Below are 24,780 nucleotides of genomic sequence, written 5' to 3'. Positions count from 1 at the left end.
AGGACTAGTTCTCTACTAACAACGAAGAAAGCCCTCCTCGCTCAACTCCGTACAAAACAAGCCAGAGGTGCTCTAATAAGGCTGCGAATGGAGAACTACAGCTTTATCGATACTCCTTCCAAGTTTTTTTTGCATTAGAAGCGCAAAAATTGAGAAACCAGCAAACAACTTCGCTGCAGACACCAGGAGGCCGAGCAATACACGATCCAAAAGACATTAGGAGCTTGACCAAACAATACTTTTCTGACTTGTATTGTGCTAGAAACACTAAGGAAGACATGATTCGTTCCTTAACCACCTCTTTGCCCACCTTGTCTGAATCTGCATGTCAAAAACTTGAAAAGGAAGTGACTCTTGACGAACTTTCTATTGCTTTGCAAACTTTGCCCACAGGTAGAGCTTCTGGACTTGATGGAATCCCTGCAGAGTTTTACAAAGCCTTCTGGGATTTGTTGGGACCTGAGCTGCTTGACCTCCTGGTTTATAGCCTACGGTCAGGCTTGTTACCACTTAGCCGTCGCAGGGCCACACTCGCTCTCATACCTAAGAAAGGAAACCTCCAGCAACTTAAAAATTGGTGTCCCATTTCGCTCCTCTGCACGGACTACAAGATTTTCTCGAAAAGTTCTTGCCAACCGCCTCAAACCTTTGATTGAGGAGATTGTACACCCCAATCAATCTTATTGCATTCCTAAAAGGGCAATACACGATAGTATTTTTATTGTCCATGACATGATCGATATTTGTATTGCTGAACATAGAAATGTTGGTCTGGTGTTTTTAGACCAAGAAAAAGCTTTTGACACAATTGATCATTCTTATCTCCTTGCTGTTTTACGGGGGTTTGGTTTTAAGGAAAATTTAACTTGCTATATCAAACTATTGTATAATAATATTTTTAGTTTGCTCAAAGTAAATAACATCTTAAGTCAGCCTTTCCCTGTTACCAGAGGTATCCGTCAAGGGTGCCCCCTGTCTGGCCTTTTATACTCCCTATCAATTGAACCTTTACTACATCGTTTACATACACGGCTACAAGGGTTTTATCCTCTGCCGTTAGAAAATCCCGTAAAAACCATTGCTTATGCGGATGATCTCTGTGCAATTGTGCGCTCAGATGACGATGTTCGTGCTTTGGTTGAGTCTGTCAAGGAATTTAGCCTGGCTAGCTCGACTAAAGTTAATATGGAAAAGAGCAAAGCTTTTTATTTAGGTCCACAGAATGAGACTCCCCCTCCAACCCTGCCAGGGCAGCTTGAATGGACCAATGAAGGAATACACTACCTCGGTGTCTTTCTTGGAATTCCAGGTTTTATTTCAAAAAACTGGGAATCGCTGATTACCAAAACTGAGCAGCGGTTAACAAAATGGAGGGGACTATTGAAGAAGCTTTCCTACCGGGGTCGTACTCTGGTCATTAATAATTTTGCGGCATCAATGCTATGGCATGTTTTTAAGTCACTGCAGGCCCCAGCTTTTATCCTAAGAAAACTTCAAAGTCTTTTTGTGGACTTTTTCTGGGGGGGGGGGGGGAAACGCTGGCTCCGGCCAGGAATACTAAGCCTACCGACAACAGAGGGTGTACAGGGGCTAATAGAGGTAACGAGAGGTAAGTATAGAAGCTAATAGAGCTTCTATACTCCGACGTCCCATGGAAAGCCTTTGCCCATTGCTTGCTGAAGCAAGCTGGGAAACTTGGCTATGGTGACGAGCTCTTTCTTCTCAACATGAAGCACATGGATATGACATCGGTCCCCCTTTTTTACCGAAGCATGATGGAAGCATGGCAGACGTTTTCTTTTCGCCGTGATACCAGTGCTTACTCCCTTCAGATGTTTTTAAAGGAACCAATATTTTAAGTCCTTTTTTTAATGGGGTCTGTAGTGACAGATCTTTCATGAAAAAGTTTATTGATGTCGGCGTTACCAGAGTTGAACACCTCAGGAACCCCCTTGTACATAGATGGAAGCCAGCTGCTGACATTGCCATGGCCACCAGTGTGAGGTCCATCAGAGTTATTGGCAGAATTTTCTCTGTGATCCTACAGACCTTTAAGCAAACCGGGTTAAATGGGACCCAGACATTGAAGATGCCCTCCATCTTTCCCAATGTCCTTTCCCAAATCTGTTAATTTTATTTCAAAGTTTTATGCCCTTTAACCGGATGGAGAAATCCTCAGTGTACAATCTATGTGTTCTCACCCTTTTTCCTGACAAACCTGCAGAGCCACAAGCTCATTGGCGAGCGCTGCTTCAAGCTAATCTTTCCACTACAATAAAATGGCAGGTGATGTACAGAGAACCTATTGTCAAGCGCTCGGGCGATCTGCAGTGGCGGCTGGCGCACAGCATCCTGCCTTGCAACGTCCTGTCCCACCATATATGTCCTGAAAACTCGGAATTGTGCCCCTTTTGCAACACCCCGGAGACCATTTCTCACATTTTCATTGAATGTTCAAGGTTGGCCTCACTTTTTTGGAATCATGTCACGTGTGATCCGGGGGCTCGGTTTGTCTTTCACACATTGTGTTTTTATATTTGGTTTTAATGTCTTGTATCAATGTAAAAATGAATGTCTTTTAGCAAACTTTTTGTGTTCTGAAGCAAAACTTGCCATTTATTTATCGAGGAAGCGAAAATTGCAGAACACTGATGTTTTAGCTGATGACGTCTGAACTATTTTTAAAGCATTGGTTTCGTCGCGTGTTCTTTTTGAGTTTGAAACTCAAGATCCTGCTTTATTTAAAAACCGGTGGTGTGTGAAACAATCCTTATGTTGCATGGTTGGTGGTGCTCCAAGAATCAATTTATAAATTTAATAGTACCTCTTTGTTACCCCTTCCTTTCCTGGTTATTCTTTTTGATGCTTGTACAAACATACTTCACCATGTGATACTTGAATTTTCTCGTAGCAAAGGGGAGAAGTCGAAGTCTCGAAGTCTGTGTCTGTCTGTCTGTCTGTCTGTCTGTCTGTCTGTCTGTCTGTCTGTCCGTCTGTCCGTCTCTCTCTCTCTCTCTCTCTCTCTCTCTCTCTCTCTCTCTCTCTCTCTCTCTCTCTCTCTCTCTCTCTCTCTCTCTCTCTCTCTCTCTCTCTCTCTCTCTCTCCCTCCCTCTCTCTCCCTCTCTCTCTCTCTTGGCACGCACGTGCAAACGCGAGGGGCTGTTGCTCAGTCTCCGGCGGTACGTGTGGAGTCTGTGTTGCTTTCTCCCTTCTTATCATCTTCTTCTCCTCTCTCTAATGTATTTTTTGATGGTGTTCCTTGTGTATAAACTGCTATCAATGCTTTATCGATTACTTGAAAATTGAATTGGTTTCTTCTCTTCTTTTTTTCCACTCTTGTATATAATCCTTTGCTTTGTTGTATTGAATTTTTATCCTTTATACTTTTTTAATAAAAGGACATAAAAGTAAAAAGTCTGTCTCTGTCTGTCTCTGTCTGTCTCTGTCTGTCTCTGTCTGTCTCTGTCTGTCTCTGTCTGTCTCTGTCTGTCTCTGTCTGTCTCTCTCTGTCTCTCTCTGTCTCTCTCTGTCTCTCTCTGTCTCTCTCTGTCTCTGTCTGTCTCTGTCTGTCTCTGTCTGTCTCTGTCTGTCTCTGTCTGTCTCTCTCTGTCTCTGTCTGTCTCTGTCTGTCTCTGTCTCTGTCTCTGTCTCTGTCTCTGTCTCTCTCTCTCTCTCTCTCTCTCTCTCTCTCTCTCTCTCTCTCTCTCTCTCTCTCTCTCTCTCTCTCTCTCTCTCTCTCTCTCTCACATATTTTAAGTTACAATCTCCAAACTCAGGGTACAAATACAACGTTGTGTGGGGTTAACATAGGCTATGTGGCTGTAGCCTCACATGGGGGTGTGTGGGAAAGTGTAAATTCTCGATGTAAATTTGTACCGTTTAGCACCACCTGGTGGTGGTGGCAGGGGTATTACAATTTCCTTTTTTTACCTGGCCAACGCTGAGGTGAAGACACTCTTCGCCGCCCCCCCCCCCACCCCCAAAAAAAAAGAAAAAAAGAAAACGGAGGGGCCTGTCAAAGCCTGACATCATGTGTGAGACATTTCTTGTGGGGACATCAGAATGAATGGTGGCAAGGGGTTGGGGAGGGAGCGGGACGTGAGGACAGGGGCAGGGAGGGTGGGGTGAGGGGTAGGTGTAGGAGTTAAAGCATACTTTGCACGGGTAAATTTGCCTTCCTTTCCTTTTCCTTCGCACCCAAATTTTTTGGCAAATGGGATGACTAATCGGTCCGTCAGCAAAGCGACGGGTTATCTCTGCTAGTTGTCCATAAGGTAAACATGTACCATGTGCACAGTCCGCATCATTGCTTTGCTTTGAATTCACATTTCTACAACAAACTTTGAATTCAAACAAACTCCAAATAAAATTGCTCGTTTGAGGTGAGACATCTACGAACCCATTTGAGACGGGTACCCTGCTTGTTGCAAGTACAGTGAGTGGTCAAGATGTCTTGTGACTCCACTTGCTTATAACATTCTGCTTTGTATTACAGGCAAGCAAGTACAGTATGATGGATGCAAGTGACAACAGCATTGAACATTGAGTAGTGAGAACATGATATCATAATTATATATATATATATATATATATATATATATATATATATATATATATATATATATATATATATATATATATATATATATATATATATATATATATATATATATATCTTCTTCTTCTTCTTTCGGCTGCTCCCATTCGGGGTCGCCACAGCGGATCATCCGTATGATCCGCATAGTGATTTGGCACATGTTTTACGCCGGATGCCCTTCCTGACGCAACCCTGGTCGCCTCTTACAACACAGGGATATATATATATATATATATATATATATATATATATATATATATATATATATATATATATATATATATATATATATATATATATATATATATATATATATATATATATATATATATATATATATATATATATATATATATATATATATATATATATATATATATATATATATATACACACACACACACACACACACACACACACACACACACACACACACACACACACACACACACACACACACAGTGGTATTGAAACATATGGACTACCCTGTACAAATGTAATGCCTTCGCCAAATCTAACTTAAGTAATGAGGCCTCCACCTCATCCTGCATGCAGAACAACCGCAGCAGGAGGAGACAGCTTACACAACAAAACACACATCACCCTGAAGATTTCTGGGCAGCCTGTAGAATATTGATAAAAACAAAGACAATTCTATGAACTTTCAAATGCCCTTTACATTGCATCAAGAAAAAAAAGCAAAGCACGGCATGTAATGAAGCAATGGATGTGAATAAAATAGTGGGATATGAATTACCTTGAACTTTACTCTGATTCACTGAATTGCTCCCAAACAAGAGGTTTTATTGAGTGGAATAATATGGCATGACAGTGTGAGCCAGAACGATTTTGGTTTCAAACATATCATGAATGAGGGGAGGTGGGTCGGGGGTTTTAAGAGAAGGCAATGTGCAAGTGCCGCAAAACTACCACATTCTCTGCATCCAATCAGGAAATAAATAGTGGTGGAGATTAAAAGAGCAAAGAGAGAAGAAATAAATAAAACAGACTGATAAACAAAAATTGTGAGGGGTAACAAAGTTAAAATTCTGTTCTATAAAAGTAAGAACAACCAATTGGTCAGTTTCTTACCCTTGACCCCTTCTCTCCACTGGGCCCAGGATATCCAGGAAATCCGAGCTTTCCCTGCAGAGAAGAAAGCATGAGGAATGTAAATAAATAGATCTTTGAGGTCACGCCATGGAGAGTAGCCCAAGAAGAACTGTCTTGGCTTTTGCTTTGCGAGGAACCAACACAGTATTTCTTGAGTAACATTTGCATCAAAATTAAACAAGGGGCTGTTGGAACAATAAATCAATTGGAGGCATGTGAGAAGAAATTGTACCTCGATTCTCAACATCTAAAGCGTTAAAATCTTGCATCATCCGTCAGGTAAAATGTCCATGTCCACTCTATGTCACAAAATCAATCATCTTTCCGTGACCGCACTTTCCATTTCCAGAGGACTGGTTCTGCCAAAGTGGTTTCTGTGGCTGAAAATAAGCCCTGCCAGGTCGACAGCCTTTCGATGCTAACGACTAAAATCTACGCTTTCTACTAATGCTAGCACAATGTGTATCACAGAAGTGACCTATAAAAATACAAAGTGTAAAATCAAATCATGTCAGAGAGTATGGCTTCCTTTATCGAGCGACGATAGCTGGTGACGGTACTGTTCTGCTGTTGCGGGTTTATCCCATAGGTTAGACAGAACGGTTTCTAACATTCCCATTTCCATTTCCTTGTACAATATCTGTTGATGATGTCATATTCAATCCAAAACATGTCATGTAACACACGTGTGTGCCACTTGATGTGGTTACTGTGCAGCAGCACATGGAATGGGCATATTCGTTAAGTACGGTATTTACATCCTCATACTCAAGACAAGAAGATTCATAAAAATAAATTGTAATTAAAACCACATTGGACATTAGTGAAGAGGTTGTGGGCTTCCAGACGAGTCACGAGTTGCCATTTCATCAGGGATTCAAATATGTTGCTTATAATGGGTAGAAGGCTCATTGGCCAATAGTTGGAAGGATCAGATTTCTCACTGGAGCCTTCAAAGACAGGGACTACAGAAGCCTTCTTCCAACTTGGTGGAAACACAGACTTTGACAGACACAAACGATACAATTTTGAGAGAACAGAAGACAGTTCAGATGACCACATCTTCAAAGCAATTGCAGAGATTCGATCTGGTCCTGTAGATTTTGAGATTTCAAGCCCTTGAATTATAATCTTAGCAACTTTCTTGGGTGTGATGATGAGAGTAGAAAGCCTGGTGGCAAGACGGGAAAGACAAATAGGCAATGGCTGTCCATTGTCTTAAAGTGTGGAGTTTGCAGCAAAATGCTCAGCAAAGAGGTTGACTTTATCAATAGGAGGAGTAAGCACTTCAGGGCCACTGAAGAGAAGAGGAATCGATGATGGATTACAGTTGAGAATGCTCTTTGTAATTCTCCAAAAATCCATGGAGCCGAGCCGATAATTTGAGATTACAAACAGATTCTCCATACTGTCACTGCGCATTCTCTAATACCCACTTTCAGTGGTTGCTCACAGGGTGAAAAAAGTGATGCACCTCACTTGAGGAAACACAATGATACTGATTGAAAAAGTGATTGTGATGGCTGCTAGCAGCAGAGCAAGCCAGAGCGAACCATGGCTGAGAGTGTGGTTTCACTTGGTAGGGATAAATGGATAAAGGGATTTATCCGAGAGGGGATAAAGAGGTCCATACCAACACGGATCGACTCAGTAACTTCATCAGTAGCTTCAGATGGGTTGTGACAAAGGATTGAGTTCCAGAGAACTTCAGCAAGAAAGGAATGAAAGGCATCCCAATCAGCCTTGCTATATTAGAAGACAATTCGATGGACAGGGTGAACAACAGCTGATGGCGAGGGGGCAAGAAACCTAAACTTCGATGTTGATATGATCAGAGTTTCCTCGAGGGGAGAGAATTTTTGCAGCACAATCCCTAGGATTTGAGCACAAAACAGATCAAGAAGATACCTGTTATCAGTAACTCGATCAGGAATTTGAGTCGGATCTGAAATGATCTGAGTAAGGTCATGCGACATGGAAAACTTTAATGCACTGACACCAGGAGCATCTGTTCTGCGAGAGTGAACGAACTATTCTTTGTGATGACTGATGAGCATTGAAGTCTCCAAAGACCATGATGTCAACAGTTGGATGTCGAGACAGCACCATATCAATACTATCAGTGACAACATCGAAAATAGAACAATTAGGCAATGATGGAGAGCGATACAAAAAATATAGGTAGCGGGTGGAATGCAAAAGCGCTCGACAAAAGCACAAAAACTTCTGCACCAATGTCTTTCTGAGTCACTTAATGTTCTGCTGTTTCTTTGCTCTTTGGCTCTTCACCTGTACCCCTCATCCATGGAGTCCACATCTATCAGTATCCATCTACATACACTAGTTTGTCAAGCATGAAACTAATAAATAAATACAACCATTTCTCACCATGTTATGGAAATGCAATAATTTATTATTAACATCCGCCATCTTCGAAGATGGATGGAGGTTACCGTTTTCACCCCTTTCTGTTTGTTTGTTTGTTTGTTTGTGAACAGTATTACGGAAAAACTCCGACGGATTTCGACGAAACTTGGTGGGGGGGGGGGGTTAGGTATGGTCCAAGGATCATGCCATTAAATTTTGGACTTGGTCCCCCCCCCCCCAAAAAAAAGTTGTTAGAGAAAATTTTTTTTTTTGCATTTCTACATGTTTTAAGTGATTTCCAACCCCCCCCCCAAAAAAAAATTGTTACCCCCCCAAAAAAAATTGTTAGAGAATTCTTTTTGTTTGCATTTCTACATGTTTTAAGTGATTTCCAACCCCCCCAAAAAAAAAAAAAAATTGTTAACCCCCCCCAAAAATAGAGAAAATTGTTTTTTTGCATTTTTACATGTTTTAAGTGATTTCCAACCCCCCCCCCCAAAAAAAAAAAATGTTGGAGAAAAGAACTATAACTCTGTCAGCACTGTTGACATCATATTTAATGAATAAGATATAAGGTTCACTTGAGTGACCCAGCAGTATTGGCGACGGAGGTTTTGCACTCTCCCAAGTGCTCCCCCTCTAGTTATTTAAGAGTTACTCAGTACAAAGCAACACAAATAACTTTGGTTGCCCAATTCATTCTTGGGCAAAGGACAATCTAACTTTATGAAGCACCTCCGTATCAAAGCTGATATGACATTAAAAACAAGTCATTGTTCCCTTTTTTCAGTTGTTTCACTCAAATACCACAACTTCCTCTAAAATGATATCCAAAGCCCACCTTCATCCCAGGTCGACCAGGATAGCCAGGAATCCCTGGAACACCAAGTTTTCCCTAGGGGGGAGGGGGGTGGAGAAGCAAGTAACTCTTTGTATAAAAACATTGTTTGAATGAAAGCACTGAACATCCTGCTTTTTGAGAGATACCACAGGACATGGAAGGTCCACAATCTGCAATTTTGGGTTGCTTGAGCAAGCTTAAAGTGCTTGTGTTTCGAGACTGCTATTTCCAGACATGAAACACAACATGTTTAAAACAATAACGTTTTCTCTTTCATTTATTAATTGAAGATTTCACATCATTTTAATTGCCTTTCAATGTCGACCTCTCCCCTACCCCACCAATTTTTCAAGATGGTAAACCGGTCGCAATGAGTTTAATCTCAAGATGGTCCCCAAACCGATCTGAGAGATGACCTTTAAAACACCTGTCCAAGAAGAAGTTTTACTTCAATGGGATTTAGCCAGACAGGTAATTCCCAAAATTCAATTGGTGGGTGCTGTTGATAGATGAGGGCAGCTAGTGGTGCCTGTTGGTCACAATCTGTTTGGGGAATGTGATTTCAAAAATGGTAAACACTAAATCAGTTGAAATATTCAACTTTAAACACAAGACCAAAGGCTGTCTTGTAGTACATGGCAATCAGAAACTATTATTGTAAGGGGAGGAAGAAGTTGGAGGCAAAATAAAGTCTAATTGCAAGATGAAGGGAATAGGAGGAGGTATAATGGAGGTGCCTTCTATAATTGATAAATCTTGGCAGAAAGCAACTTCAGCTTTCACCGAATAATTACTTGGCTTGGACGTAATATGAAAATGCTATTTTCACTCAAGTGTCACACATTTCCAGCCTAGTTAAGAGGCCGTCCAAAATTATTGAGATATTAACAGTCATTCAAAGAGTAGGGATTGGGGGGGGGGGACAGAAGGTTGTTACTTGCATCCAATTTTAAATGCTTTTTCAAAATGTTGATTTTAAATGTGCAAACAACTGCAAAAAGTAAAAAATAAAAATAAAAATCAATAAAATGGATAAAATAAACTCAAACAACGACATTGGACCTTGTGCTGAGCCGATAGCTTGATCAAAATCACCACAATCATTACACTGACGTGGCATGCCTCACTTCACAGCCAGTCGTACTGTGATTTCATGGCCGGCCAGGTGTGCGTGTGCACGCATTGCTTCGCATATAGTGTTCAATGAGTGTGCACACTCTCTTGACCTTTGACTTGACAGTGTGTTTGACCGTTCCCGAAAACTACGTCACAGCTGCTTTGCTATTGCACGTATGTAGGGTATGAGTTATTTGTGAACACCAGCATATAAATCGTCATGGCGCCTGAATTGTTGCTGGATAGTTTGTAGAGATTGTGAAATGAATTGTAAAATTACTAACACAGCCGTTCATAAAAACCCTGTAACTCTCGATGAACATTTTGTCATTGTGTGAGTGTATGTTACGTGTAAAACTGTTTCGAGTGTCGAGCAGGTTTCTGGAATCAAAGATCGCAAATATAATTAATAATATTTTTTTTTATTTGTCAAGCATATTTCTGGCAGCAAAGATCATGAATGACATGAAAATACATCTTTTGTTGCGTATTGTTGCTTTAATCATGCATCTGCTTGGCAAAGGTGGTGCACAGCTGTATTGACAATGGGTTTGAAATTTTACGTTTAAGTGAAATGGTCCATTGAAGGATAAAAAAAAAAACATCACTCATAAGTACAAAAAAGTGATGGTACAATAAAACAAAAAAATCTTGTGTTGCCTTAAAATAAAAATCCTGACTGTGTGCTTTTTTGTTGCTACAACTTGAAAAGTCTGATGACATTATCTTCTGAAAAACAAAAGTTAACAAGAGCTCAAGTGAGCACAATATACGCCCGGACAAGAAGGTATATACAGAATTGTGCTACGACATGAAAAACAGCAACCACTTTAGATGACGAACGTATGTCGCGATACACCGTCTCCACAGTCTGTACCTATGTACCATTTTATATGAAACGTGAAAGTTGAAAACTAGACCTCACTGCCATGGTATTAAAAACACCTCACTGCCACATTATTAACAATATACGCCCGGACAAGAAGGTATATACAGAATTGTGCTACAACATGGAAAACAGCATCCTGGTTGCCATGGCAACCACTTTCGATGACGAACGTATGTCGCGACACACCGTCTCCATCGTCTGCACCTATGTACCAAATATGAAACGTGAAAGTTAAAAAACTTTAGGAGTTAGAGTGCGGACAGGAACAGATGGACGGACAGACAGACAGACACAGACGGACAGATGGACGACCGGTATCACATAATACGCCCATATATATATATATATATATATATATATATATATATATATATATATATATATCAGGCGTATAAAATTTACCACTTTGGGGGGAGGGAGAAGGAGGTATTAAAAAGTGATACTCTTTGCAGTACTGTGAAAATGTTGACAATTTTGGACGGCCCTTAAGTCGAGGTCAAGCCAAACTGTGCAAACATCAAGACGATCCATGCACTTGCAAAACCTAAAAGATTGCACAAGCTTTGCGGCTGAAAAACTAATGAACATTTCAATCCACCGACGAGTTGACGAAACATCAATCTCCAAACTAAACTCAAGAATCACAAGAATACAACGAGAAATGCAAGAGTGCAGAGTATGAGAGCTTTTGAACTGTATCGTCTGGTTTAGATTCCCAAACAGACTATCAACTGTCATCCTGTTGCTTTGCAGGCAGGGCATTGCAGCAATGGGTATGTCTTCTTTTGGAGGGATGTAGTGTGGGGTTTCCCACCTACGAGCACTCATCAGAAGGAACTAAAGATCTCAGTATGTCTTTCGCATGTCTAAACCATTGTGTTTCTGCAATCTTCGCACTATGCTGGGATTGAGTTGTAACCCATCTTGGATACATTCCCAGATATGGAAACACTCAATACCAGTCATGGGTGCTCCAATGCCCCTGCAGCAATATAGGAGAAAAAAAAATCATCAAATAGCACCATATACTTTCGTTTATGCATTTTTCGTCCAAGTATTTGCAGATCACCAGGCTGACAGTACTTTCTGCATCAGATTCCGAATCTCCTCATTAATTGAAGGACCAATGATAGGGTAAACTGCAAGGAATTCTGCTGGAAACACACCATTGTCCAGGATGTGTAATCATCAAAGGCAATGCCACTGCACAATCAAACTAAAATTTGTGATCACTGCAAGGGGTTGCATGTGAACTTTAATAAATGTAAAATAACAAAATATAAATGGTGCATGTGAAGAAACCCATTGTGATTGAGATCGATGCAGGAACCAGTCTTCTGACCCACGCGGAAAGAAAGTTATTCACTCATCAGTGAGCAATTAAACTTTTGAAAGAGAGCCGCTTGCAAGTGTTCAAACAGACAAAAACTGTTCCCTCTAATGGTTATATATTTTTCAATTTTTTTTCATTCCAAGGACACAAACTATGAATAGATCTGGAATAGGTGGCACTCATCATATTATACTGTAATCATCATGGACTGTAATCTCAACAATCAGGGCCCATTGAGTCAAAATTATTGGCACAGTGGTGGAAAGGACATGCCTAACCAATGAATTACAGAGTTGGAAATGTACAAAATGTAAATAACTTTTTTAAAAAAATTAGTATTTTATGTGGTGTGTGAAAAGATTTCAACTCAAGGACTCTCTTCCCACACCCCTCCCCCCACCGAATCCCCTCCATATGTCCTCACCAAAAAAAAAAATGGATGTATTTCTCATCTTCTGATGGTGAGGTACATTGTGCAGCGCAGATTTGTAACACGACAATGAACCAGCATGATGTGTGCGATTGAGACGCCGGATGTAAAGGCCCGGTCACACCTTGACGTATGACGCCAACGTATGCCGATTTTTTTTTTTTTCTAAAACGCTGGCACACGTTGAATACGTTATGGGTAAGTTTTGATAACATTGAGAGCACGCTGAAAAACACTGCCATACGTCGTTGTACATTGGCTTTAAACGTTGTACTTTTCGTTTGTCCTCAAATTTTTTCATGCTTGAAATTTCACGACGTATGCCGGCGTATGACTCACACGTTCCGCTACGCTGGCCACAGGTTGTATGCACGGTCTGCGATCGTTGACAGACGTCAACACATGCTACTTGTAAGTTAATCATAAGTTGAGACACGTCGAGGTAATGTTTAGTGTACCCAAAACTTATTTCTAACCTATGATTAACGTGTTGTTGGCACGTTACGCGATCGTTGCCACACATCGACAGACGTTACTTTTAAGTTACTCATAGGCTGAAAGACGTCGGTATAATGGATCGTCCTTGCATCAGCGTCCACGGCCATGGCCAGGACACTTATTTGCAGCATTCTTCAAACTTTTCTTCGGCATGACGAGGATGTTCACACTTCGATGTCAAGCTTGGCTATGATTCCAATTGTCCATCGGAAGCGTCTATTTAAAATAGTCGAGTTTGAGCGTTTTAACACGTTCAGAAGAAACGCTTCAAATTTCCAAACCCCAGCATCAAAAAACAAAGGCGAGTGACAGCAATTAAAATCGTTCATTGTAAACAATGAAAATAGCAGAGTGCTACCATTTAAAAGTTGTTGAGTGTAAAAAAAATCCAATTGTTGAGCGCAAGCGTCTACTTTCAATAGTGGAGATGCAGCCATTTAAATCGTTGAGTGGCAGCCTATGAACCTACCCGTGGACACGCGGACGCAAGGACGATCCATCATAACCCACACTCTCCCCCTCACACTCACCGACTACTGCCAACATGAACAAACTACTACTAATACTAATACTAATACTAATACTAATACTAATACTGATACTGATACTGATACTGTTACTGCTGACATGGACATCGACTCAAAAAGGACTCAAACACTGTTGGGTTCCCCTTTTATGAGCAGCATTTTTAGATACCAATTCCCAAAACCGCTGGGAACACATCTTTATATGGCAGTTGTAAGCTAGAAACACATTCATTTTTTTTTTTTTGTCGACCGGAAGACGTCATTGGAATACGTCTACATACGTCGATGTGTGTTGGGACTACGTAAAGAATTGGTTCAAAGCACGTCAAACATAAGTTAGAAATAAGTTTCGCGTAAAAAAGACATTACCGCGACGTGTTTCGACTTATGAGTAGCTTATAAGTAGCGTTTGTGGACGTGTGTAAGCGTCCACATATCGTGTGTAAAACTTATCCCCATCGCATGCGGAACGTGTGTCATACGCAGAGTACGTCGTAAAATTTTGAACATGTTTAAAATTTCTTGACGTACTCTACTTACTATGACGTATGATAGCGTACTTTAGCGTTCTACTCACGTATACCAAACTTACTCATACCGTATTTGACGTTCCCCAACGTTTTAGACACATTTTTCTTAGGTCGGCATACGCTGGCAAGATCGCCAAGGTGTGACCGCGATGTTGTCACTTCCATTTCTACGGCAGTTATGATTCGAATCATTGTGCGTCAGCCTTTTAATAGGCTACGTCACGACATCGTCGGCGATGCGTGCAACGCGCTATGCCGAAGTTAGACTATCGTTGGGCATAGGTTGTGTAGGCCAACAACAGGTTCAGCATTCGTTGGTATAAGTTATCTATAACACAACGAAACGTTCTGTGTCCATTACTAATATGTTATGCATACGACCAACTCGTTATGAATACGTCCGAATCTTAAAAAAAAAACATCAAAAGTTCAACGTAAGCCAGCGTTTTACATACATTTTAATACGTTGCCATCGCTGGCTAAAACGTCAAGGTGTGACCGGGCCTTAATGACAGAGAGAAAGCTGTGCTCAAAGTGAAATTTTGAAATTTGGGGGCTGAGGAGAGGGGGATTTTTATTGGTCAAAAACTTTATAGGGAGGGAGGAGTTAATATTTTACCATCAAACTACTGTGAACGTATGAATAAATACATGTGAAGCTACCATACTATATTGGCCAAAACGTATTGTGTTTTTTTTTGAGGGATCTGAGGTCCAAGAATGAGCTTGTACATAAACCACATGTACGACGTAACATCACAAGACAATGGATATTTCAGTGCAGAACATGGAATTTCAACCTGGAATATCAACAAGGTGAGCTTTGTAATATTGTGGGAACATTACACAGGCCAACCTCATATAATAATATTTCAAAATGAAAACATTTCCCTCTACTGCTCGATTCACCTGATTATTTGTCACTCTGAAATCTGAAACAACAAACGTTCAAATAAGAGACTAGACTTGTCCCCTTCTACTTTATTGAGGCCTCATTGAGACAGTATGTCAAGACAGAGGCTGTGTGTGCAATAAAATAATAACTAGAAGAGCACTCGGTAGAGCGTATACCTCCACCACGTAATGACTGATCCACAAGAACATATTGGGCCCAATACATTTTTGAAATATCATTCTATATATAGTTTTTGTCCATATGCCTCAATGGTGAAGAATCACTTTAAAAATTAAATAACTCTCTTATCCAGATCCGGATTTGGATCTTCACCAAAATCAAATCAAGTTGTCGTGGTCACATCCCCAACCTGTCCACAAAATTTAATCCGAATCCATCCACAAATTTTTTGAGATATCATGCTATATATTAGTTTAGCCCTATCTCTCAATGGTGAAGAATCATTGGAAAAATTATCAGATCCGGATCCGTATTCGGATCTTCAGCAGAATTGAACAATTTCTTCCTTTTTACACACCCAACATGTCCACCAAGTTTCGTCAAAATCCGTCAACAACTTTTTGAGATATCGTGCTATATATAATTTTTGACCCTATCTCTCAAAGGTGACGAATCATTAAAAAAAATTGTAGTAGTCGGATCCAGATCCAGATCTTCACCAAGATCTAATAAGTTCATCCTTATCACACATCCAATCTGCCCACAAAATTTCATCTGGATCTATCTCAACTTTTTGAGATATCCTGCATGCAGACAAACAAACAGACAAGCAAACAAACAGACAAACAAACAAACAAACAGACAAACAGACAAACAAACAAACAAACAAACAAGCAAACAAACAGACAAACAAACAAACAAACAGACAAACAGACAAACAAACAAACAAACAAACAGACAGAGAGGGGTGGAAACAACCTCCTTCATCTTTGGTGGTGGAGGTAATTAATGCAATAACATAGCACACTTGTGGGATGCAGGTACGTGCATGACGTGGGACACAGGTATGTGTATGATGTGTGATGCACATGCACTGCTTTGCACTGTTTTCTAACCTTCTCGCCAGATGATCCAAGAGAGCCAATTTCTCCAGGTTGTCCATATCGACCTTTTGGCCCTTCAGGACCATCCTCACCCCGAGGTCCATCTGGACCATTCTCTCCCTTGTAAAAAGAAGGGGTCATGAAGAAGAAGAAAACACACACACACAGAAAATCTGTGAATGGAAATATTACACATGAGCAAGGAACCTCTGTGGCAAAAGCCCTTGCACGAGAGAATGCCACATCCCATCCAGACGGCATCAGCCCTCGTGTTCTAAAAACCTACTCCTCTGCTCTTGCTTACCCTCTCTCTGTTCTATTCACCCTCTCATTTACTCAAGGTCATCTGCCATCTGCTTGGAAATCAGCAAGCATTACTGCCCTGCACAAAAAGGTGCAAAAAACAGTCCCTGCAACTCCAGACCAATCAGCCTTCTCCCAATCATCAGCAAGGTTATGGAATCGATCATAGCTTCAGATATTAAATCCTTCCTCTTCTTCAATGGCTTGATTTCTGATAATCAATTTCGTGTCAGTCAAGGTCACTCTACCCTGGATATGCTGCTTCTGCTCTCTCAACAATGGATGGAGTTCCTCAATGCCAGACATGAAGTCAGAGCCGTATCCCTGGACATATCGCGTGCCTTTGACACGATCTGGCACCCTGTTCTGCTCACCAAACTCTCTTCCTATGGTTTCCACCAGAGGCCTGAAGCCTGAGGATTGAAGTCTCAGGCATAAATGTCAGGTCTGTGATGCCTATTGGCTCCAACTTTTCAATATTTGATCAATGATCCTTTTAACAGTCACTTCAGTCACACTGAAGGAAAACTTTTAGAGAGGGCAAGGTGATTGTGAATATGACAGCTCCGTGGATGTATTTGGCATGACACCAAAACAGTGGCCATATTTTTTTTCAGGTTGCAAATGTGGGTGGAGTGAGGTCCATTGTCCAACCAGTGGGTGGAAAGAAGCATTATACTGGACGGATGGAGGGATGGACAGATGGATGGGCAAGCGTATTATTATATAGATTTTTAAAAAATCAGCGTATAAGTGAACACAATCAGCAAGTAAAATATTTCCTTAATATATCTGAATTCACCTATACATTTTTGCTTAAAAAATGGAACAACCTTGGCATTTCTTAGACAATTGTGGTTAACTCATTCAAATAACTTTTTGAATGCCCCACTAATGTGGAATCTTATTCAGACATGCATCCAATTTCGATGGCATATAGATCTGCATTCTTTTCATGATGGGGAGCAGATCGTTTAACACAAACAAAAAACAAATTTGAGCTCACCCAGACCGAGGCATAATGTTAAGAAATGTATGTGTCTCTTGAAAGTAAGAAACAATGGCATCTGGTAAGATAGACAGGCAGATAAGCAAGAAGAGAAACGGGTCAACACATTACCTTGTCGCCTTTAACTCCCATGTCTCCTTTGAAACCCTGAAAGCCATCGTCCCCCTGAAATTGAACACGTGCGAGAACTTCACAAGGTTAGACAGAAAAAATCAACTTTTGGCACAAGACATTAATTGTCAATTGAAATCTGAAAATAAACTTGCAACAGCAAAACTTTGACATGAACCCTTTTGCTCTTTCCTCTGAAATCTCTCGCTGTTTTAGAAACTCGTCCCATTAGGGCCATCACTGCAAGATGATACGTAAAGAAGACTGTGACAACTTCTTACAGGAGTTAAGTAACTTTTTCCCAACATTTCCACTGAGCAGAAAAAAAAAGTGGAGTTTAAATTGCTGTTGTTCCATTGACAGGTCTGATTTGTTTGAGATGTAGAGACCTGTCTCATTGATCTCATTGAAATTTGCAACGTCAATTTATCTTTCTTTTATTTTCTGCAGAAAAGTATAGGAAAAAAAAAACCAATTCTGAACCATTAGTATAACAGTGTCTTGGACCCCAAATATAGACACCCTCACCTTACTGCCTCGCTCGCCCTTCAGCCCACGGACTCCTTCTGCACCCTGCAGGAAACGCGGCGGGGTAATGGTCAAATGTCAAAGCATTTTTATTTATTAAATTAATTTTGATTTTAAAATTAAAAAAGTATCTAACTGTCCAACATTTTGAACGTCGGGAAAACATGCAAAACACAAATGTAATGGAATCTCCATGCAAAAATACAGAAAGGTACAGTATTTTTTTTTCCTGAAGTCTTATTAAGAAGGTTGTGGACTACTTAAGGGCCAAGGAAATTGAGACAGTATTGGCAGATTATTGCAGCATGAAGACCGATCGATAAATTAGTACGCCGTGACTGCAGTTCCGCAATGAGCTCAGTGGTCGTCGCGTAACCTGGAATATAATGCGAGCTTGTTGTAGCATTTTGCAATTCATTTTATGGAACAATAGTCAACGTTGCTGCATGAGGTCCAAACTTGAATATATGCATTTTTCATTCTACCAGTATATTACTACAGCTGTTAACTTGGAGATTGAGCACAACTGTGTCATTTGGGATTGTATGAAAGTGCCAAAATGACATGAATTGGATAATAATATCTGAGTTTAAATCAACAATTTATCGGCAAACAAATGAACAAGGTGAAAAATAAAATATAACAGCACAAGGTTTCTCAACCCTTTGAACCCTGAGCTCCTTGGACTTTTGGCTCTCCCACCGTGGGCTCCCTGGCGAAAAATCTGGCCACTCGGGTATATGGAGGTTTGAATAGTGGCTGGTAAAACGGCCGCTCATGGGTTCAAAGGTTAATCTCCAAGTTAACAGCTATCGTAATATAGAAAGAAAGCATATGTATCACCTCTTCACTGGAATGGTGACCCTGAACCCATGTGCTCGGAAGTTGGACTGCAACAAAAGCTGGAAGTCGCATTTTAACTTTCATATACGTACACATACACGTGTTCAAGGTTAAAATAAGTACTTTTGCATTTTACTTGCAGTCAGTGAAAGACACAGAACCAACCACTGCAAAAAACAACATGTTAGCTACAACACTGCTAATCTGCCAACCTTTTATGATTATAATTTTTTTACCAATGCCAGCCGAAGACTTGGAAAGGGAATCAATCCATGAACATGGTTCTTGCTCACTGGCCTTAATCAGCATGGAATTAATTTCCTCCTTCCCAAAGAGATGAGCAGACAAACTCATATATGTATGTGTGTATGTATATATGTATACATACATATGCCAATTAGTACCTCTTCACCGGAATGGTGAACGTGAACCTTTATGCCACAATAACATTTGCTGAAGGGTTATGATCAATAGAGGGTGCCTGCCACACATCCACCCTTATTTAGGCATCCATTAGAGTTTACAAGGATTTTGCAGGCAGGAAATAAGATATTACAGGTAAAAACAAACAAACAAGATGTCTGCTTAATATTCGGTGAACATGATTGCTTTTTTTTTTTATGTTGAGACAAGTAAGCATTAGTTAGAATTTTGATTTTTTTTGCATCTCTAAAGAGAGTGAATGTGTGTGTGTGTGTGTGTGTGTGTGTGTGTGTGTGTGTGTGTGTGTGTGTGTGTGTGTGTCCTATATAATAATAGGGTTATTCTGTTTGTATGTTTCTCTGTCTAAGCCTGGTGTTGGCTTAGTGGTTAGGGTGGCGGCTTGGGATCCAAGGGTCCTGAGTTCAAGCCCCGTTGGCTGCTGAATTAACACCAGGGGGTTGACTCAGCCTGTCATCCTTCCGAGGTCGGCGAAATGAGTGCCAGTGTACTGGTCCCAGTGCATGCCCCGGTTAGAATAGGTGTACCATATCCCTGTGTGTCATAAGAGGCGACCAGGGTTGGCGTCAGGAAGGGCATCCGGCCATAAAACATTGCCTCAAGAAAAAGACAAACCCCTGCACAGCAGGGAAAAATGGCTGTAAAAACGGTTATTTTTTATTATGTTTCTCTGTCTCTCAGATGATTTTCTCTTTCACTAGCTACTTGACCAGGGACCATAAAACCCATATCATTATGCATATTCATGTTCTTGTTGCATATAAATCTAACATTACGAAGGACCTTATTATTATTTTTTTTCATCATTCACTTAATTGCAAATTTACTGAAGAATTGCTAGGTGACGGAATCTCGTGAGATAGTGGTTTTAAACGTTTTTTTATTTACTTTTGACATTGTTCTCAACTAATAGGAACAGGAACAACGCAGGAATGATGGGCTGATTTGCCTCCTCCTGTGCCAAAGTTCCCAGTGTATCCTTTTGTAACCTTGTTGTGAGCAGGAAGAAAGAGGGAGGGGAAGACAGAGAGCTTGGATTGGGGGGGGGGTGAGAGTTTGGAGAGTGAGGTTAAGGCATTGGGAATCTAGGCAAAAGTCCACTTTTATTCCCAAGGAAACAATTTATTTCGGGTCACGTGCCGGTGCGAGAGCTCAATTGAGGAGTGTTTTTTTTTTATTTTGCCGAAGCTTAAGCAACCAATTCCAATCGCATCAACGATGGTCTGCTCTGTTCTTTTTATTATTTCCTCGTGAACTAGTAATGTATCTATGGTGATGAGTGAGTGTGTGTGCTCGTTCTTGTTTTTGTGTTCACGGGGCATGGATATGGCTCAGTTCATGTTCAGGTTGAACATGGTGGTGTGTGGGTTGCATGACTTGTGGAGTTTCTGTTGGGAGCTGTACATGTGTGGGTGTGGTGTTGGTGGTCGAGTGTTGTTGATTTTTGATGACTTTGTCGAGCTGTTTGCAACATTCAGTTTTTGATATTCATATCAGAGGTACGTTTTGTGTGGGGATGTCCATGGTACACTCAGTTACACCACCCTCTTGGCTCTTGATATGCCATGTCTCAAGTATCAATCTGTGTCACTTGTTGGATGTCGTGTCAAAGACATGGGTCCCATCCAAGTAAAATTTATGGCCAGATTACAGAGAATGATGGGCTGTGGCTGACTGTTTCATTTTTCCAAGCCGAACTTTTATGTCATGTTCACGTCACCTTTGTTTCAAATTCCTTCCAGTTTCATCAATGTAGAATTGGCCACAGTCTGTGCATGATGAATGGTAAATTACTCCTGATTTGACACCAGTTCTTATCATATCCTTTAGTTTTGAAATGACATTATGGATGGTGTGCAGAGGCTTGTAGGCTACACCCTCAAGTGCTGTGTACCATCTTGCCAATTACTTTGGAAAGTCCTGGGTCGCATGGCAGTATGCAGTGCCCAAGCATGTCCAGCTCTTTCCGTTATGCCCATTTTGATTATTTCGGGGAAGTGAGTATCCTTTTGATATATTCATTATTGAGCAGGACTCCTCTAACCTATGTAATGGCACTCAATTTCAGTTTTGATGCGAGTCCAGCAGTCAGATTATGACACCAAACATGTAATTTCATTTCGAGTTTAAGGTATGCAATATGTTTCTAACAATGCTTGTGATCCTTGATAATCCAATGAGTTGTTTATGCAATCATGCCACATGCAGCTAAATAACTGTTGAGAGGTATTATAAACAGTGCAATATTGTTGATCCCATTGCCATGTGAATCGATGAAAAAAAAGACAGCCCTGCATGCACGTTGTCACAGCGTTAAATAATGGAATGCTAATTGGACATGCAGAGGTGAACAGACCTTCATGCCACGTGGTCCAGGATATCCAACAGGGCCTTGCGGTCCTGGAATGCCCTGGAAATAAAAAGCGACTGATTTATACAAAGTGTTTTTTTCCAGGCAAATATGAAATTCAAATATTCATACTAATATCTACAGGTATAAAGAATTAGATTAATTTCATCAAAACATACTAATCAATGGTAACATGCCATGTGATATTCAGAAATCACTGCCACAGAAAACTGCTGCCCCAGTGAGTGGTATCAACGGCAATAAGTCCTCCTAAGTGACAAACTTGCATCCAACGACCTACCTTTCCACCTTCCTTGTCATCTATTAATCTGCCTATCAATATGTCTGACAATTCACCCACCTGCCCCTCCATCAGTGTGCCTTACCCCACCCATTCACCGATGAACCCCGTCTATCTCTCCAAGTGTCAACTCTAACAGTCTGTCCCATCCACACTTTTGTTCCAACAAAAAGCATGGATTTTTAAAATTGTTTAAGACCAAGTAAGAACATCGTGCAGACATAATAAATACAAGGCAAAGCATTTACTGCAGTTGAAGTGAGGCAGAGGATTTTTATTCGGGAAATGAACATGAGAAACAATTTTTTTTAATCCATCATCTCTGTGTTAAGGCCCTGTCACACCTTGACGATTTAGCCAACGTATGCCTGACGTATGCAAAATTGGGCTAAAACGCTGGCACACGTCGAATACGTAATGGGTAAGTTTGTATACGTTAAGAGCACGCTGAAAAACACTGCCATACATTGTAGTACGCTGGCTTTCATCGTTGTACTTTGCGGTTGTTGTCAAATTTTAGCATGATTGAAATTTTACGACGTATGCCAGCGTATGACTCACATGTTCCGCTACGCTGGCCATAAGTTTGAGGTACGTTATGTGATCATTGACACACGTCGACACACGTTACTTGTAAGTTACTCATAAGTCGAAACACGTCGAGGTAATGATTAGCATTCCCGAAACTTAATTTTAACCTATGAGTAACGTGTTGTAGGCATGTTACATGATCGTTGCACACACGTCGAGGCACATTATGCGATCGTTGACACACGTCGAGGCACGTTACTTGTAAGTTACTCATAAGTCGAAACACGTCGAGGTAATGATTAGCGTTCCTGAAACTTAATTATAACCTATGAGTAACGTGTTGTAGGCACATTACACGATTGTTGCACACACGTCGAGGAACATTATGCGATCGTTGACACACGTTGAGGCACGTTACTTATAAGTTACTCATAAGTCGAAACACATCGAGGTAATACTTAGCATACCCAAAACTTATTTCTAACCTATGAGTAACGTGCTTTGAACCTATGTGTAACGTACCTCCAACGCATATTGACGTATGTAGACGTATTTGATTGACGTCTTCCGGACGACCACAGAACTTACTGAACGTGTTTCTAATTTACAGCTTCCGTATAATGGCGTATTGGCAGCATTTAAAAAAAAAAAACAACAACAATAACTTCCGATATTTCATCACGTGCTGTTAGGTCACGTCCGATTGCCTCTTCAGTTTGTTCATGTCTTATTCTTAGTTCCTCCTCTGTGAATATTTTCTTTTTGAGGATAATGTCACGTCGACGTCGAAACTTAAAAGCAAATGTCCGAATCTATTTTAAAATTCGTGAGACTAAAAAAAAATGTGCCTTGACGGAGAAAATAAGTTTCGGGTATTCTAAACATTACCTCGACGTGTTTCGACATGAGTAACTTACAAGGAACTTGTGTCGACGTGTGTCAACGATCGCATATCGTGCCTACAACTTATTCCCAGCATAGCGGAACGTGTGAGCCATACGGCGAATATGTCGTAAAATTTTCAGCATGCTTGAAATTTCACGACGTACTAAACGTACCACGAAATATGACAGCGTACTTCATCGTTTTTCAGCGTGCTGTTAATGTATACACAACTTACCCATACCGTATTCGACGTGTGCCAGCGTTTCAGACACATTTTTCATAGGTCGGCATACGCTGGCTAAATCGTCAAGGTGTGACTGCGTGGTTGACACTTCTAATTCTCAGGCGGTTATGATTTAAATCGGCGTGCGGCAAGTTTTTAACAGGCTACGCCACGAGTTCGTCGGCGATACGTGCAGCGCGCTATGCCTAAGTTAGACTATCGTTGGGCATAGGTTGTGAACACCGACAACAGGCTAAGCATTCGTTGGTATAAGTTATCTAGAAGACAACTTAACGTTCTGTGCCCGTTACTTATATGTTATGCATAGGAAACAACACGTTATGAATACGACCAAAACTTTTTTTTAAATATCAAAATTTCAGCGTACGCCAACATTTTACATACATTTTTATACGTTGCCATTGCTGGCCAAATCCTCAAGGTGTGACAGCGCCCTGAGGCAAGCACTTTATTTTGCTCTCACCTTTTCAGGTTCTGTTTTTCCTCCCTTTTGTTATCTGATCAACTTATTAATGGTGTTAATTGCAGGGCAGACAGCATGTGGATAATCAGAGAGCAAGTGCTATTGGCATCCAGGAACCAATATATATATATATATATATATATATATATATATATATATATATATATATATATATATATATATATATATATATATATATATCACTGTAAATAAATAAATAGACATGTCTGTTCTCCCAGCCATGCCGCATGGCAGTGAAACATGGTCTCTAAGAAAGAATATGGAATGAAAATTGATTATCACGCAAAGAGCATGGAAGGTTGCCATCTTGGCACAACCAAAAGGGACTAACTAGTTAACTAGTCCACAAAGCACCTCAGCACCGTTGAGTCTGTCATTTCACTCAGGTTGACTGGCAGGGATTTCAAACAGCCATCAAACTTATAGACTGGTCTCCCATCTATACTTTCTGTGACATCAACTCGTCCTGGGATGGATTGGACAGAATAAAATTCCTTGACATTCTGATCACAATAAAAAAAAAAAACGAAGTAGAACTAAGTCAGACAAG

At 40.5% G+C, this 24,780-nt stretch overlaps 1 protein-coding gene across 3 annotated transcripts in view; it reads right to left on the bottom strand.

Moving 5' to 3' along the window:
- The window catches only part of LOC147012783 (uncharacterized), a 416,846-nt gene that overhangs the window by 188,608 nt on the left and 203,458 nt on the right, over positions 1–24,780 (bottom strand). For all 3 annotated transcript variants that reach the window (XM_085853969.1, XM_085853968.1, XM_085853966.1), the window contains 6 exons: positions 21,792–21,845; positions 18,152–18,196; positions 17,624–17,677; positions 16,213–16,320; positions 8,919–8,972; positions 5,690–5,743 (listed from right to left, as the gene is read on the bottom strand). In XM_085853969.1, coding sequence (XP_085710095.1) covers positions 5,690–5,743; positions 8,919–8,972; positions 16,213–16,320; positions 17,624–17,677; positions 18,152–18,196; positions 21,792–21,845 — 369 coding nt within the window. The remainder of the gene's footprint in view (positions 1–5,689; positions 5,744–8,918; positions 8,973–16,212; positions 16,321–17,623; positions 17,678–18,151; positions 18,197–21,791; positions 21,846–24,780) is intronic.

This window comes from Eptatretus burgeri, chromosome 14 (genome assembly GCF_056783735.1).
Source record: "Eptatretus burgeri isolate ZD-2024b chromosome 14, Ebu_testis_v1, whole genome shotgun sequence".
NCBI lineage: Eukaryota > Metazoa > Chordata > Myxini > Myxiniformes > Myxinidae > Eptatretus > Eptatretus burgeri.
Note: the sequence above shows the minus strand (reverse complement) of the source record. Positions and strands in the feature narration are given on the sequence as shown.